Source organism: Leptodactylus fuscus, chromosome 2, assembly GCF_031893055.1.
Source record: "Leptodactylus fuscus isolate aLepFus1 chromosome 2, aLepFus1.hap2, whole genome shotgun sequence".
NCBI lineage: Eukaryota > Metazoa > Chordata > Amphibia > Anura > Leptodactylidae > Leptodactylus > Leptodactylus fuscus.
In genome coordinates, this window is record NC_134266.1 from 88,673,433 (window position 1) to 88,689,084 (window position 15,652).

Genomic DNA, 15,652 nt, shown 5'->3' on the forward strand with positions numbered 1-15,652 from the left:
CACAATGTGCCAAAAAGGCCAAATTTGTAGGAAACTAAGAAAACTAATAAGGGGTTTCAATTTAGACTAGACTATCTAAAAGTGTGTCAGATTTGTCCGAGTTAAACTTGAAAATCTGACGCCATTTAATACTCTCTAATCTAAGTTTAGAGAACTAAACTGTATTCATTTACCTGTTCCTGTGTCTTGTGTGCACTGAAAGTCAAATTCTCTATTAACTTCAATGAGACTTATGTTAGTACTTGAAGGAATGAATTCTACTGTTTTGTTTGGCTGATAAATTTCCTCAGTTTCCATTTATGTAGCTTGTTATAAGCAGTATTTGGCCAAAAAAAAGGCACTAAAGCCCCTTCTCCCCCTTCCATGGCCAATGGTCTTTGTTTGTGGGTGTGGTCAACTTTGTTCCAAGTTTCATTACATTTATAAGTATATATGTATTATGTTTGTGCCACGTATCTGATTTAAAAAAAAAAAAAAAAAAAAAAAAAAGCAGGTTTGCAACTTTTAAAATGTTTAAACGAGGAAGCTTTTCAAGGCCTATGAAGACTGATCTTCAATATGCCAGTCTTCCTAAATATGCCCCTTAGAGTCTGTATGACCTTTTCTGTGCCAAAGCGTGTATAGTTAGGTGCAGTGCAGAGTTGACATATTCTTACCAAAGAGTTTAGAATTTTCTTGTGCTTTGCGTTTATTTATCGTATTGCATGTACTGTTGCTTTTTATTATAGTGCTATGATGTTGATGTAGGGGGTCAGTTTCGGGTGAACTGTTAAATATATAAAGTCCAGATTCGAAATTATTTATTATTATTTTATAATACATAGCTTGTTTATATATTTACTACTTTAGAAAAGTTACTCATGTTTTCATGTGGTTGTTACTCAAAGCAGTCCATATACTTCACTCCCTTAATCACTCTTCACTTGGGCTGCAAATTAAGCATATATCACACCCCAACACAAGTCTACGCACAGCACACCACGCTGCCACCGCCTACTGCATTCAGGGTCAATAGGAATCCAACACGGGCTCTTCTACAGTCAGACTACAAAACAAATTTTAAGGCCAGGGACCTATGTTGTATAAACGCTTGCTCTTGGCGGAAAACACAGTGGTGTTTTACATTCACGGCAAAGTGAATGGGATTCTAGCGAATCCCATCCCTACTTTGCGAAAAAATACACAGAGCGCATATGCTGCGATTTCCAAAACCATGGCAGCTTTGGAATTCTTAGCATGTCAATTATACCTACGGAAATGCCAGTGGTTTCTGTATAATGGAAGCAAAAAGTCCACAGAGGTAACCTCTGCAGACTTTCATTGAAAAGCTCTGCAGGAAAAAAACGCCATGCTTCACACTGTAGAAAAACATGTGCAGCGTTAATGCTGCAGCTTCCAAAACAATTGCGGTTTCCATCACGGATTTTATCACACTGCTTTTTTTCTGCGGTCCGTTATCTGGGGCTTTAGCCTAAAGTGAAGTCTTTAATACAATACAATACTATTGAAAGCAATAGGAAAAAAGCCTCCCATTGAGTTCAATGGGTAGCGTGCGTAACGCGGCACCCATTGAAGTCATTGGGATCTGTTTTGAAGTGCCTCACTCTGACACGTGTTTACGTGTCAGAATCAGCGGCGCGTTACTCTGTGGGAACGGAGCCTAAGGGTGTGTTCACACAGTGGAAAAATCAGAAATTTCTCTACTTCAGCATTCCTTTGCGGCTTTCCGCTGCTTATTAGGCCCCGTTTAATGTGCCTACAGAGAGTCTCAAGCTGCAGCAAGATGGAGCAGAACGCTAATCCTTTTTTTCAGCATCCGGCCTTGTGTTAAATGGGAGTCAGATTTGGGGGCGGAATCTGTCCCGAACTTTGCTGCAAGTTCCTACCTGTGCACTTACAGCTACAGTCTTTCTGATTCCCTGGGGTTGGACTGAAACAAGTAGGCCACATCCAGCTTCACTGACCCCACATACTTTCCAAAGTTCCTCTGGTCATTATCAAGTCTTATAATGGTAGCTCTTTCCTCAGGTTTCAGACTCAACCTTCTGGTTCTTTATTTACATGTTTTGAGAGTGGATTAATAAGGGGCAAGTCATAAGCACAAGGGGGAACCTGGGCTGGAATATCCAGTTCCTACATTGGCCTTTTTTTTCCCATCCCAAACCTAGTCAGGAGACTGGATCTTCTTTCATTCTAGTGATCTATGATGCTAGTCCAGCCTTCTTCTCTCAGCTCTTTTGTCGGTATTGCAGTGGGTGAAATATGTACTGAACATGTCAAAGGTGCTGTTAACATCAGATTTTCAGATGTCGGTAACAACCATCCAATACACACAAGCAAAGAAACCATAGATGTCCATAAATTGTGTAATAATGAGAAATGACACTCAAAAAAGTACTGAAATATATTTAATATTTTGTACAAGAATCTTTCTTTGTGATGACAGCTTCAAGGCACCTCCTGTTTTGGCCCATTCTTCTTCCACACAAGCACTCTACAAATCCTGAGGTTCAGTGGGCTCCTTCTATAACCTCTGAACTTTAGATTTTCTATTGGACTCAGGTCAGGTTATTGGCTCGGCCATTCTAGCAGCTTTATTTTCTTTCTCCAAGACCAATTTCCTTGACTGTGTGTTTGGGATCTTTGTCTTACTGAAATGTTCATCCTCGTTTCATCTTCAGAATTTTTGTAGTTGGCAGCAGATTTTTGTCAAGCATGTCTCTGTACATTCGTCTATTCATCCTTCCTTCAATTCCATGAAGTTTGCCAGTGTTGCCTGCTGAAAAACAGCTCCATACCATGATGTTCCCACCTCCAAATTTCACTATTGGTAGGGTGTTTTTGAGGTGATATGCAGTTGCTTTTTGGCCTCCAAACATGTTGTATATCATGGCATCTAAGAGTCCAATTTTGATCTCTTCTGACCAGACTATATTCTCCCAGTATTTTTCAGGCTTGTCTAAATGTTGTTGAGAAAACATGAAACATTCTTGAGCAAGCTTTTTGTTCAGTAATGGAGTCATTAAGTGATGAGCATGCATACAAGCTGTGGAGGCTGAGGGCATTACCTATTGTTTTCTTTGAAACAATTGTACCTGTTGATTCTAGGTCTTTCCGTGACTCTCCGCAGGTGGTCCTCGGCTCATGGACAATTCTTATGATAATTCTTTTTATGCTTCTGTCTGAAATCTTGCGGAGAGCACCTGGCCATGGCTGGTTTATGGCGAATTGATGTTCTGATTTTTTTTTTTTGCCCCAAATTTCCTGCTTTCATGGCGCCTTAGAAATGTTTACCCCGATCTCTTACTTGATGCCTGGAATAACCTAAAATCTGTGTTGTATGGGTAAAGCCCTGGACTCTTCCTTGCTCTAGATGTGGGGGCTGCCACACCTATTTACTTGCTCTGACGTCTTCTTGATGTTTCTGGACATTGTGAATCATTCTGGATTGTTGCCTGATATGTCAACCGGTACTGTGTGGTGTGTGTGTGTGGGGTTTATTTTATTTTTTTTAACCACTTTGGCCTGACTAGATTGGTGATATCTCTGCTTCTAAGGCTTCCTGCTTTGCTATTGACAAGAATTTAGGAAAAACAGTCAGCCATTAATGAAGTAGTCAAAGAGTGGAAAAATGAGTTGATGCTTTGGCTCGCCAACTACACAGCCTTGTTGTTATATAGAATAGTTGTGTTCAACATTGCCACGTAGAGCTAGCCTGGAGGTGACCTCATGAGTCCTGCCTCACAATTTATAACAAAAGTTGTTCCAGAATTATTTAAAGAGTAAAATAAATGCTTACTGAAAGAGACCTGTAGGAAGAAGTGACAGGCCCTCTGCCGCAAGTTCTACCAGTGATATTGAGGAGAGGCCTATAACATTACAGATTTACCTACCTATTCTTCTGTTATATTTTGGATAAGATTTGGCACATTACCCACCATGATATAGCTGACACATTTTTAAAAATCTAGTTTTGGTAAAACCTTTTTTTATAAAGGCATACTAGACCGTGTGCGTATCTTCTACCTATTTAGACTATTGGGGTAGATTAGCATGTAGCAGATGTTTCATCTGAATATGGCTCTCAGAAACCAATACACCTGAATCCATAACCACACCATTCGGATATGGAACTGTAGATACAATCATTTCTGCAGTGTGACTACACCATTTAGGTATAAATGGGTCTGGAAAATCTCACATCAATGATATAGCCCAGTAAGACATGTTTCTATGTATCAATAATAGGGATTTTTGTAGTTTTCCTTTATGCATTTACACATAAATATTATTGAGCATGGACGTGACATATATAGATGAGAGGATGACTACCAGCAGATGCCGGTTTACATGGGTGTCATGCTGATAAACTAAGTTTTCTCACTAAACTTGTCTTCACTAGCTAAAGTTTATGAAATTGTAATGGATATTGGAATATTTTATGTGGTAGTTACTTTGTGTCAAAGATCTTATTGAAGCTTTGTCATCGCACCAGACCCACATGAATACACCTAAGGGTGCATGCATACTGAGTAACGCCGGGCGTGTATGAGAGCCGTACACGCCGGCATTACAGCAGACTGCCGAACACTTCCCATTCACTTCAATGGGAGCGCTCGTAACAGCGGCGTTTACGAGCGCTCCCATTGAAGTGAATGGGAAGTGCTCGGCAGCCCTGCTGTAACGCCGGCGTGTACGGCTCTCATACACGCCCGGCGTTACGTAGTGTGCATGCACCCTAAGACAGTAAAGGGTGGAAATGATGTACATCTCTCCATTGTCCCTTTGTCACCTGCAGCTATAGAGTATCACAAGAAGCATTAAAGTGCAAAAAACCCCTTTAGTTTGCCTACAGCCTCTGTTGTTTTTCAGCACTTATTGTGATATGTAACAATAGTGTAAAGGTTTGTCTGTGATGATAATATATGGTTATTTATTTTTTTTCTTTGTTGCAGCAGGAGAAGGCTTTAAAATGAAATAAAAGCAATACAACACCCTTATACGATTCAGCTGTCGAAACTGCAGCTCTGCTCCCATTGGCTTATGAGCAGGGCTATATACATTGTATACAGTTTCCGGCAGCTGAATCAGCTAATAGGTGGAGGTACAACAGCTGGACCCCACCCTGATCTGGTACTGATGACCCATTTTAATTTTTCAATACCAGAAAACTGGCTAAGTTCACACCTGCTCACGGTCTCCACCTGGGGACTCCATTCCCTATTCTGCTTTAAAAATGTGGAAAGAAACCTGGTGGACCCATTATAGTCTATGGGGTCGACAGGATTCCAAAGATAACTGCTTTTTTAAACCCAAACACACTGCACGTCTTTTATGTATACTGCACTTCTGTCTCTGCAGCTCAGGATCCTTTCTGTACTGATAAGGCTCAATATTAAGTGCTAAATGTAACCTTATCTTTGCTCTGGCATCAGCACAGCATCATTTAGGCAGCAACAAACTGTACCATCTCTGCTTGGGGCATTGTATAATTATTTTCTCTTCTTATTCTCCTAAATCTAAGGCGAATCGGCCTGAAGAATAGGCATGTCCATTCTTTTTTCCGTTAGCTGGAACAAACAGCTTACGGAAAAAGACCTGACCGACTCCCGTTGATTTCAATGGGAGCCGCCTTTTTGGTCAGGATTTTGAGGCGAATAATCCCGGCCTAATAGTGTACTCAGACATTTCTGCAACAAATCTGTTCTGTGTATGTTTAAACTCTCCCAATGCAAATGATAAGAAAAAAATGCAACTCTTAATTAGAAAATATGCACAGTGTAAAACCGGCCTAAACAAGCTAGCAAGAAACCACCAAATAATTGGTTAAAAAAAAGAAAAAAGATGTAAGCTAAGGCTGAAGCCCCACGTTGCCGAAACGCAGCTTTTTTTTTTGTTGTTGCAGACTTTGCTGCGTTTTTATGAGCCAAAGCCGAGAATGGCAGGAAAGGAATGGGAAATATATAGGAAGTTCTTATACTTCTTCCTTCTGCTCTTCTTCCTGGTTTTGGCCCCAAAAAATGCAGTAAAATCTGCAAAAAAAAAAAGCTGCGTTTCCGCAACGAGGGGCTTTAGCCTAAAGCTCCATTCCCAAGGAGTAACGCGCCGCTTATTCTGACACGTGAACACATATCAGAGTGAGTGCTTCAAACCAGAATCCCATTGACTTCAATGAGTTTTCTTTTATGTGCGCTACACATTGAAATCAATGGGAGGCTTTTTAACCCATTGATTTCAATGTATAGCGCGCATAAGATGGCAACCATTGAGGTCAATGGGATCTGTTGTGAAGCGCTTACTCTGACACATGTTTATGTGTCAGAATGAGCAGCGCATTATTCCGTGGAAACGGAGCCTAAGGGTGCATTCACACTGAGTAAACGCTAGCTTATTTTGTAGAGTAAAATTACACTTGTAAATTTTGCTATCCCATTGACTTCAATGACATTTTACAGGCGTATTTTTACAGGCGTATTTTTTACAGGCGTATTTTTTACAGGCGTATTTTTACACTTGTAAAGAAATATCATTGAAGTCAATGGGATAGCAAAATTTACAAGTGTAATTTTACTCTACAAAATAAGCTAGCGTTTACTCAGTGTGAATGCACCCTTAGGCTCCATGTAGTAAAACGCTGTGGAAAAAAACAGGAAAAGTTTTCCTCTGCGGACTTTCTGCCCCTATTATAGTTAGGGTGCATCTACACGGAGGAAAATGGTGCTGAATTTGGTAAATTTCCTAAAAAGACTACACATTTAAAATTCAGACTCCCATTAACTTCAATGACATTTTTTACACGTAAAAAATGTGCCAAAAATATCATTGAAGTCTGATTTTTACACGTGTATTCTTTACACGTGTATTATGCAAAAATGAGCGCGCGTTTACTCTGTGTGCATGGGCCCGTTACAAGTCTGAAAAACTTTAGCTCATACTAGATACACCAAGTTGTGTGAACTTCTAACCACAATAGTAAATTTTTACCATTGCATTAAAAAGTCTCCATGTGACGAATCTCTACAGAATACACGCGCAAATGAAAAAAAAAATATTAACGTGCGGGTGCATCTCATCCCCCCCCCCCTATAGTCAGATTCACCTACATGTGACTGACTCTCTTTCATGGGTGTTAATCCAGATCCAAACCGTAATCAAGCATAGTGATATTTATATTTACATAAAATACTTTCTAATGGAATAATTAAATGATTAATTTCTTTGGGGTTTTTATTTTATTTTTTTTTTTTTTGAGAAGTTTTAGTCTGTTGTAGAGCTTTAGTTAGAGGTACAGACTGTGTCGGAGCAATGCAGAATTAGCAGTTGAGGTGCTGAGAGATGAAAGAAGTTTGGAACTTCACAAGTAGCTGGATTGATACCAAAGCCTCACGCGTGGATGACCCTCAAAGGAGCAATCTCATCTGCTATGTAGATACAAAGCGCCCTAGATTCTCCAGGTCACAATGCGGGTAAAGTCTATGAAGAGTTCTTCGTGTAGTGCTGCAGCTGCGATACAAATGTCTTCTTCTGCTTGTTTTGCTCGGGCTAAATGTAAAATAATCCTGCCTGGAATTTATTACTATTGTTGCACAACTTCAGAAAGTATACACAAGCGGCTTCAGGAGAACAAAGCAGAATAAATATCTGCACTAGCAGTGAATGGTTACAGCGCGGACACTATTTGCCTGGTGTTTACAGCACACTGTTGGGATTGGCAGGAATACATTTGTTTGAGTAACTCAAAACTTCATGTAGATTTTTGGACATTCAGATGTTCTTTTCATCTGAACCTGTAAAACGGTGGTTTTACTGTGTTCTTTCCCAAACAGTATTTTCTTGTAATATAGAGCGGCACTCACACTTCTAGGAAATGCTCCAGCTGAGTCCTGTATGTTAGAAACCACAATTGTTTAAGGTATATGCCCTCATGTAGCTCTATGTAGCTTTATAACCTGAGAGAACACAGTCATAAACAATAAAAACCTTGCACAAATGTGAATACAGCTGTAGATGGCAGTCAGTGATGGGACCTCCTCCTTGACTATATGAGTACTGTTATCCTTGTATGCTCAGTCACTGATAGGACCGCCCTCATGACTTAGACTTCTTCTATAAACATAGAGAGTAGAGATGAGCGAGTATTCGATCGAATACCTCCCCTGCATAGTTATTGGTGTAAAAAAGCGCCAGGGAAAGTGGGAGGGGAATCGAATTTTTACTGCGTTTAACACTTTGTATTCGTCCGAGTACACCAATAACTATGCAGGGGAGGTATTCGCTCGAATACTACTTGCTCATCTCTAATAGAGTAAATAAATCAATTAAATTAAATAAATCACATATATCAATGTGCTATGCTCCTTCTGCTCTATAACAAGCTATCTGCAGACTCTGCATTCTCATGGCGACAGGTTTGCTGTAATATTAGCATTGTCTAGCTTATTAGTTTTTTGCTGTACAGTATCATCCGTAGTGTGAATAAATCATAGATACAAATCTATAGGCTTTACAATAGGGGTAGGAAACTGATGAAATCGCCTCGGAGCCCACTTCCTGCCCCATCTTAGGTAGGAGCAGATAGATGGAATCGCTGATAAGAAGAACATCTTCTAGTCCCTGTCTGAGCGTGGCGCACGAATAACTAGCGATGTAGGAGGTACAGTCGTCATTGATGTTATAGATGGTGGGCCCCCAATTACAGATAAAGAAGAATATATTGGCTCAAACAGTACAAAGCCAGTAACCCAGCCAGCTCTGTATTGTAGGTAAGGAGCTTTCAATGTGCGTAGTCAGCCAATAAAAAGTTATAGTTTATTATTTTTGTAATGATTAGATGTCTGAATGACTTTGTGGTTCTTGTGTAAGAAGCTTCTCAGAGAACAATCCTTTCTATAACGGATGGTTTATTAGTGTGTGTATATATGTGTTATGGTATATGCTCACAAAATCATGGATGTTTAATCTATTCATTTTCAACTGTTTATGTGCGTTAATACTGACGATGTAAAAATATTTAAGACCTTGGTATTGTCCAAAGCCAAAAAAAATAGTATTATTGTTTGTCGTTACTTTTGACAATAGGTTTATGGTCTCCTTATGAAAGTGTCATACGTAGGGTCCAACCATGAACCTATTGTCAAAAGTGATAACAAACAATAATACAATTTATTTTTTTTTGGCTTTGGACAATATGAAGGTCTTAAATATTTTTACATCGTCAGTATTAACGCATATAAACAGTTGAAAATGAATATATTAAGGACCCTACGTGTGACACTTTCATAAGGAGATAGCATGGATTACTTGTTGCATATAAATCATACAGATCTGGTTTTACGTTTAAAGCTTTTATAGCATAATTGGACACTAGAATATTAGATACTACTGGTTTATAGTTTTTTTTTTTGTGTGTGTGTTTGTTTGTTTTTTAAATGGTTTTCTAAATCAGATATTTTATACATAAACTTGTATGGACAGTTGTCCCGTTTAGTCACTACCAACCAGAGGCCATAAAAAACTCAAGGCTCGAAAAAAGACTATGCTTTGTTTGTTTGTTTTTTTTATGTGATTTTTGTAACTTTCTGGTAACGTGCTGAATTTTCACATGTATTGGTGTATGTAACTTTATATATTTCAAGATCTCTGCTTGCTGTCTGCCTTGGTTCTGTTTTTCCCAAACTAGTGAGTATTATAGCAGACAAAATCCTTAGTAGGACGAATATGTCTCTTCTACAGATGTCGTGTCACTGTTATATCAGTACTTCAGCCGTATGTAAACATTAGTTACAGAATTCCTCATTATTCAGCAGCATTGTGTGGGAAATAAAGATAGACTAAGAAGTACAACTTTGGAAACGCAATGGGAGAATTTATAAAGCTCTGCACTCCAGCATTGTAGTGCTTGTTGTCTTTTGTGGGGGGGGGGGGGTTTGTTTTTTTTAAGCTGTACACCATATGTATCAAAGGTTACTTTTTGAAGAGTTGCAAAAATTGTGGCTATGTCACTCCAGTGACTAGGTGGCATAAAAAGCGGAATAACATATTAGGAAGACATGTTATCATAATAGATGCAAGGAGATTATCAAACCTAGTGCAACATTTGATACATTTCTTGCAAGTTGTGCGATCGCAGACTCAAAACAAAACTGACTTAAAAATTTTCCTTTCAACGTAGAACCATGCTTAGCAGTAATTTGTTCTTCTTTTGCCCTCGGGGTTACAGTCTGCCATGATTCAGTCAATTCTGAGTTGTTTGGTTGTTTGCCTTGGCCTGTGCGATGCAGATATTGTTGTGATGACCTTTGCCCTTGCATTGATGGCACCTGTCATCTGGTAAAATGACTTTTCACAGTTTGGAAAGTTTCCACAAGTATCTGCTGTGTTTTGGGTTTTTTTTTTTCACTTGGAAGGATACTGTTTAGATTTTCTCCAGCTGCTGTTTCTTTTCAATGTCTCTTGGAACATTGTTCACGTTTTTCATTTGGCTAAAATACTTTACTATGTCTTTAATTTTGGTAGTGTTTGTGGATTATGACTGAACTGTAAATATAGTGTTGCTGATCAAAAGAGTGTTCTTTCTGTTTCTCTTTTAATATTGTAACAATTAAACACGTGTTATGGAATTGGTAGGCCAAACCAACCACAGCCCGACTCCAACTCCTGCTCCAACCCTAACGCCTTCATAAATGGTCAGACAGAAGCCGCAAAAATACTGTAATTCAGGAAAAAACTAGTGATTGAATTCCTATGAAAGAAAATATGCAACAGACTATACATTAATTATACAATATCAATTATATCTTGAAAACATGGTTGGTAATGTTTTCCACCTTCACAGCCCTAATACTTATAGGGGTCTGTCACCAGAATGTCCTGAGTTGTTTGTTTTGCTATTAATGTCCAATGCGCTCACCTGTCATAGGATGAGAACAACAGACTTCAACAGCAATCAAATGTCCTTGTGTATTCACCCCTATTTCCATCAGGTTTCTTTACTTTTGTAATGGAAATAAGTCACATATGCAGTATAATGTTTTTTTGTACATATATATAGTTTATTAATAAACTGCAGCATGCATAGGCATGGTTATTAATCAGTTCCGTCTCATCCTCGGGGTCCCTTTTATGTCTCCAATAGCTTAGCACCTGATCTGCTCATACTATTTTGCAGGAGCTTTAAACCAGTACCATATATTGCACACGTACCGTGTTTGATCAATATGTAGAACTAGGCCAAACAAAAATATTCTACCATTTGCATAATAGCAGTGAAGACCGCATGAGGATTGGTCACTCTGCTGTCAGTAGTAACTTTTCTGACCACAGATGCCTCTGTATTGCACAGGGGAAGGTTAGTAATGGGCAAAGTCAAGGGCCTATTAGATGACTAGAAGATTAGACAACAACACAGGAGTGAGTTTGCAGTTGGTAACCTATTGATCGTAGGTCTTGGCTAATAATTCAGTATGCATTAATAAGCAATATTTTAATTTTTTTTTTTTTCCTTGTAGTGTTTTCTTGAATGGATTCTTCAGTTGAGCGGGATGCATTGAAATGATATTCTGGAAGCTTACAAGAGTAAAGGTAAAAAAATATATATTTATTTATTTAAAAGGAAACCTTTAAAATACTGGTCGTGTCATGTGAAGTCATGCGCCCCTCTGTAATCTTCCTGTTGCATTGAAAGCATAAAAAGTCATATGTAAATAAACCTAAGTAGTCACTGCCCACTTGTCACACCATGTGAGCATGAATGACATCTCCCTTACTCCCTGAAGTCGCTGTACATGTAAATGTTGTTTCATATAGGGGTATTCATATTACAGTGGGCCCTCTGCCATACTATTAGACCAAGCAGTACTAAAAACTATTTTTGTGTGAATTTGCCCGAAACTGTAGTTTGTTCATTGTTTTTCTGTAGCTGTTGTGGTGCAGTTAATGACTAGGAATTTGAGCAACCTGTCAAAAGGTTGGGGAGGGGGTATAAAATAAAATGTAAAAAAATGAAGCATATTCTCTTGTTCCCGGTTCTCTGTTGTCTGCCGCTAATATCTGGTCAGTCTAGCGCCAATGTCTGAATGCCAGAAGTCCTCAGACTAACGTGTCTGAGACCAAATTGGAGTGGGACTGATGATGTCACTCACGTAGATCAGCGATTTCTTGCCAGCGGTAACCCCGAGGCTGAGGATTTTCAGTATTCAGGCACTGGTGTGATACCTGCAGAAGACAATGGAATGATTATGCTTAATTTTTTTATTTTGTACTTCCTGATAGATTGCACCAATTTCTGGACAACCACGTTCGCATTTCTCCAGCTACTTACTATGCATAATGTTGTGTTGCAATGAATTAACCTGTTTATAGTTGTTTTATTTACACCTTTATAAAGGGGGTTATCTTGTAAAGACATTAGAGCATATGGACGTCATGTACTTTGGCTAATAAGAAGGTGTTGCACAGCAGATAAAGGGTCCATTCACATGGAGGAAAATGGTGAAGAATTTGGTGTGGAATTTCAGCGCTGAAAAAAAAAAAAAAAAAGCCTCCCATTGACTTCAATGGGTTCCGCTGCAATTCTACACCAAATTCCTCACCATTTTCCTCTGTGTGAATGGACCCAAAGTGAGTAACTTCTAGGTAAGAGTTGCTCCTTTTCTGGCAAACTCAGCCCAGCATGTACTCCATAGTCAACTTCTCATTTGACTCGAACACATGTAATACCGCAACTTAGGATCATGTTTGGCCATACTGCTTTGGACTGCAGGGAGTCCCAGGAGATGGACACATAAACGTCAGTTCACCCCTTTAGTTTCTGTAGAGCTATTTGCACATTATCCACCACTAGTTGTTATACAGAATTCTGTTATGACGCAAACTTGTACTATAAGAGTTAAAAGAAGTCCTAATAAAGTCCCTCAACCACAGTTAAATGGATTGTCCAACAGCTACTTGGTATACAGCATATACAAATGGACTGGTGTAAACAATAAAGAGGCCAGAACGCTAAAGCCCCTTCAAACAGGCACTGAGATTCGGGCCCCTATTGATACAACATATGAAGGATAGCCCCTCAATTTTAAAAGCCTGGATAAACCATCTAAGTTGCCGGGAGCCACAGAAAACTGCCGTACGTACTATACAGTGTGGGATGAATGCCCAGGTTTGTGAGATTTAGATAAATTCACAGGAACATTTGCTTTTCTGACTTTCATATAACATCATACCAATCTTCTAGAATGCTTTTCCCTGTATCGAGCCACATACCATGAATGCCCTTTTATACATCTCAAAAGTTGTAATAGATAGATATTCCAAGCATAAAATCTTTCACATGGAGAATACAGAAATATAATATTTTAAATGGAAAACTCTTATACGAATTTGTGTTTCTCTGTAACCAGGTTTGCAGACGCTCATGTGCAAAATGTGTACAGCACAAAGAATAAATAATAAGCAAAGTAAATGTTAGCACAGCAAGAGAAAGAAAGAAGACTAAATGATATGAACACCCATATCTGTATCTGACTGCTGTCACTAACATGGGTGTTCTGAGCTGTCCCTTGTGTTTTCTCTTCCCTGGTGATCAGCGGCCGAGTGTGAGGAATGTGGGAGAGGCTCAGTACATGGAGTGAGGGTGGGGGAAGTCATTGTACTCTAACAATGCCATCCTTAGCAAAGGCAGAGTCCCCACAGCAACCTGCAGGGCAGGAACAGGCCTGATTGGTAGGGGGAGGGAGTGGAAAATGGAGAGAATGGAGAAGGGAGAGAGAGGGAGAGAAGAATAAGCAGATGAGATAGCACTGGTAATGTATGGAGGGGTTCTTATCACATTTCAGAAGTCCACTCATTTCATCCGGCCGCTTAGAAAGATGTATTAGTGTGTCTGTCATTATCGCTGACCTATAGGTGTGTGAGTCATGCATTGGAGGTAAAACTGTATGTGGTTAAATGATACATGACGATGTGTGAGCGTACAGGTTCCTGGCAGCGGAACATTGTCACAATGCCCCATTGTGTTCTTGCCATACTTCCTTTGTTAGTTTGTCCGCTCATTGTTCTGTTTCCTCTGCCCCCTGCTGTGTGGCCTCTCCTTGCTTTGCCTCCACTGGGAAGCTTTTACACTCCCTTCAATATTGTGCCAGCAAAGCTCCTTGCAGAGGTGAGGGTGTTAAGGAGGAGGAATGATCTGAGTAAAGAGTAGACACATGCCAGCAAATGATTCAAGGGAGACATTAGTTGGTTATATACTGTGCTATTTTTAACTTCATGATCAATATTTTACATGTTTAGTAAATCCTTGTAATGTTCCAATTAGTTGTATTAACACTATGATCTAGTGTAAGCCGTACCACATATCTTCAATATCTGTAGTTCTATCTCATGTCATATTTCCACATATGTTTTTCTTTACTCTACCATGTTTTCCTCCTTATAGCCAGCTCTCTGTTCCTCCTTTATTTCCCCAGCAGCTCAAGAAGCAGGACAATAGGCAGGACAAACAATGTGCACAGTGACAGACGACAATAGCTGTGAACTTTGAGCTCTGAATTTATTTCCTTTGATTGAACTTTCTCCCTTCTCATTCATGTAAGAGTTGTGTATGAAGCTGTGAAGGAGAATGTGAGCAGCACCTTTATATAACCGATTGTGGAAATACTGGGAATTGGACATCCACTTAAGGATAGGCATTCAGTCCGAGAAAGACCACAGACACAAAAGTAGAGGGCGGGTTTTTTTTTCCCTAAAAAATGACAGGTTTCCCATCCAAAAAATGTCAGTTTTCGGAAAATATACACAACGGCTTTTATCAAGAAGGAAGGTAACCTATAAGGGATCATAAGGAGCTTTGCCCTACAGACACAAACTCTTCACAAGAAGGATCTGTACCATCCATGTTGCATCTTTATGATAAATAGTGAAACATTCACCGACTTAAGGTGCGTGACCACAGCAAGCAATAAAGTATGGGCTATGTAATGAATGGGACACTGCAAAGTATAATGAGAGTAACGTTACTCAAGCCTTACCTTTTGTAATATTAAAATTTAAATTATATCCTTCAGCAGTATTCTACTCATGGGCATGGAGTTGGTATTTCTACCGTTCCTTTGCTGGTGGTTTATTTTTATACAATTCAAGATTTGCCTGCCTGTTACAGGCATTATTGTATATGTCTACCTCTTTAATTAACTACGTTTCTCCGTTTTCAGAAGATATAGATATCCAACTCCATAACCCTTTTTGATCCCTGTTTTGCAGTGTCGCTTTGAAGGTGTTGGTCTCTCTAGCAGGTTCCTGCCCAAAGATGGAGGAAGATTCTAAAGATGAGATCTTAAAACATGTGAATAATTTAGCCACTTTACAGGATTCATCTCTTCAGGTGAGTCAGGCATTAGTATTGTGAAGATATATTCACACAAGCTTTGCTTCCTGGCTAAACTTTCCTTGGGGTAGATTTATTATTGTCCTAAGTCAATTCAAGTCACAATACTTGGGTGTACGTCATTGTAATCGCTGTTGGGGACAAAATAGTTTTCATGCTGTGCTTGCCTCAGCCAATGACTGCACCAGATTTATCACCCTGGACATCAGTTTTCTGGAATGAATGATGAGTTCTGGTGTAAGGACAGAAATGTATGCCAGCTGGCTTAGGTTT

At 39.3% G+C, this 15,652-nt stretch overlaps 1 protein-coding gene across 2 annotated transcripts in view; it reads left to right on the plus strand.

Moving 5' to 3' along the window:
- SOX13 (SRY-box transcription factor 13) overlaps nt 1-15,652 on the plus strand; it is a 42,240-nt gene that overhangs the window by 7,376 nt on the left and 19,212 nt on the right. The window contains exons 2-3 of one of the 2 annotated variants that reach the window (XM_075264162.1): nt 11,508-11,580; nt 15,256-15,376. In XM_075264162.1, coding sequence (XP_075120263.1) covers nt 15,302-15,376 — 75 coding nt within the window. In that variant the 5' untranslated portion in view covers nt 11,508-11,580; nt 15,256-15,301. Of the gene's footprint in view, nt 1-11,507; nt 11,581-13,568; nt 13,800-15,255; nt 15,377-15,652 lie in introns of those variants that run through there. The other variant, XM_075264163.1, reaches the window with a different exon arrangement.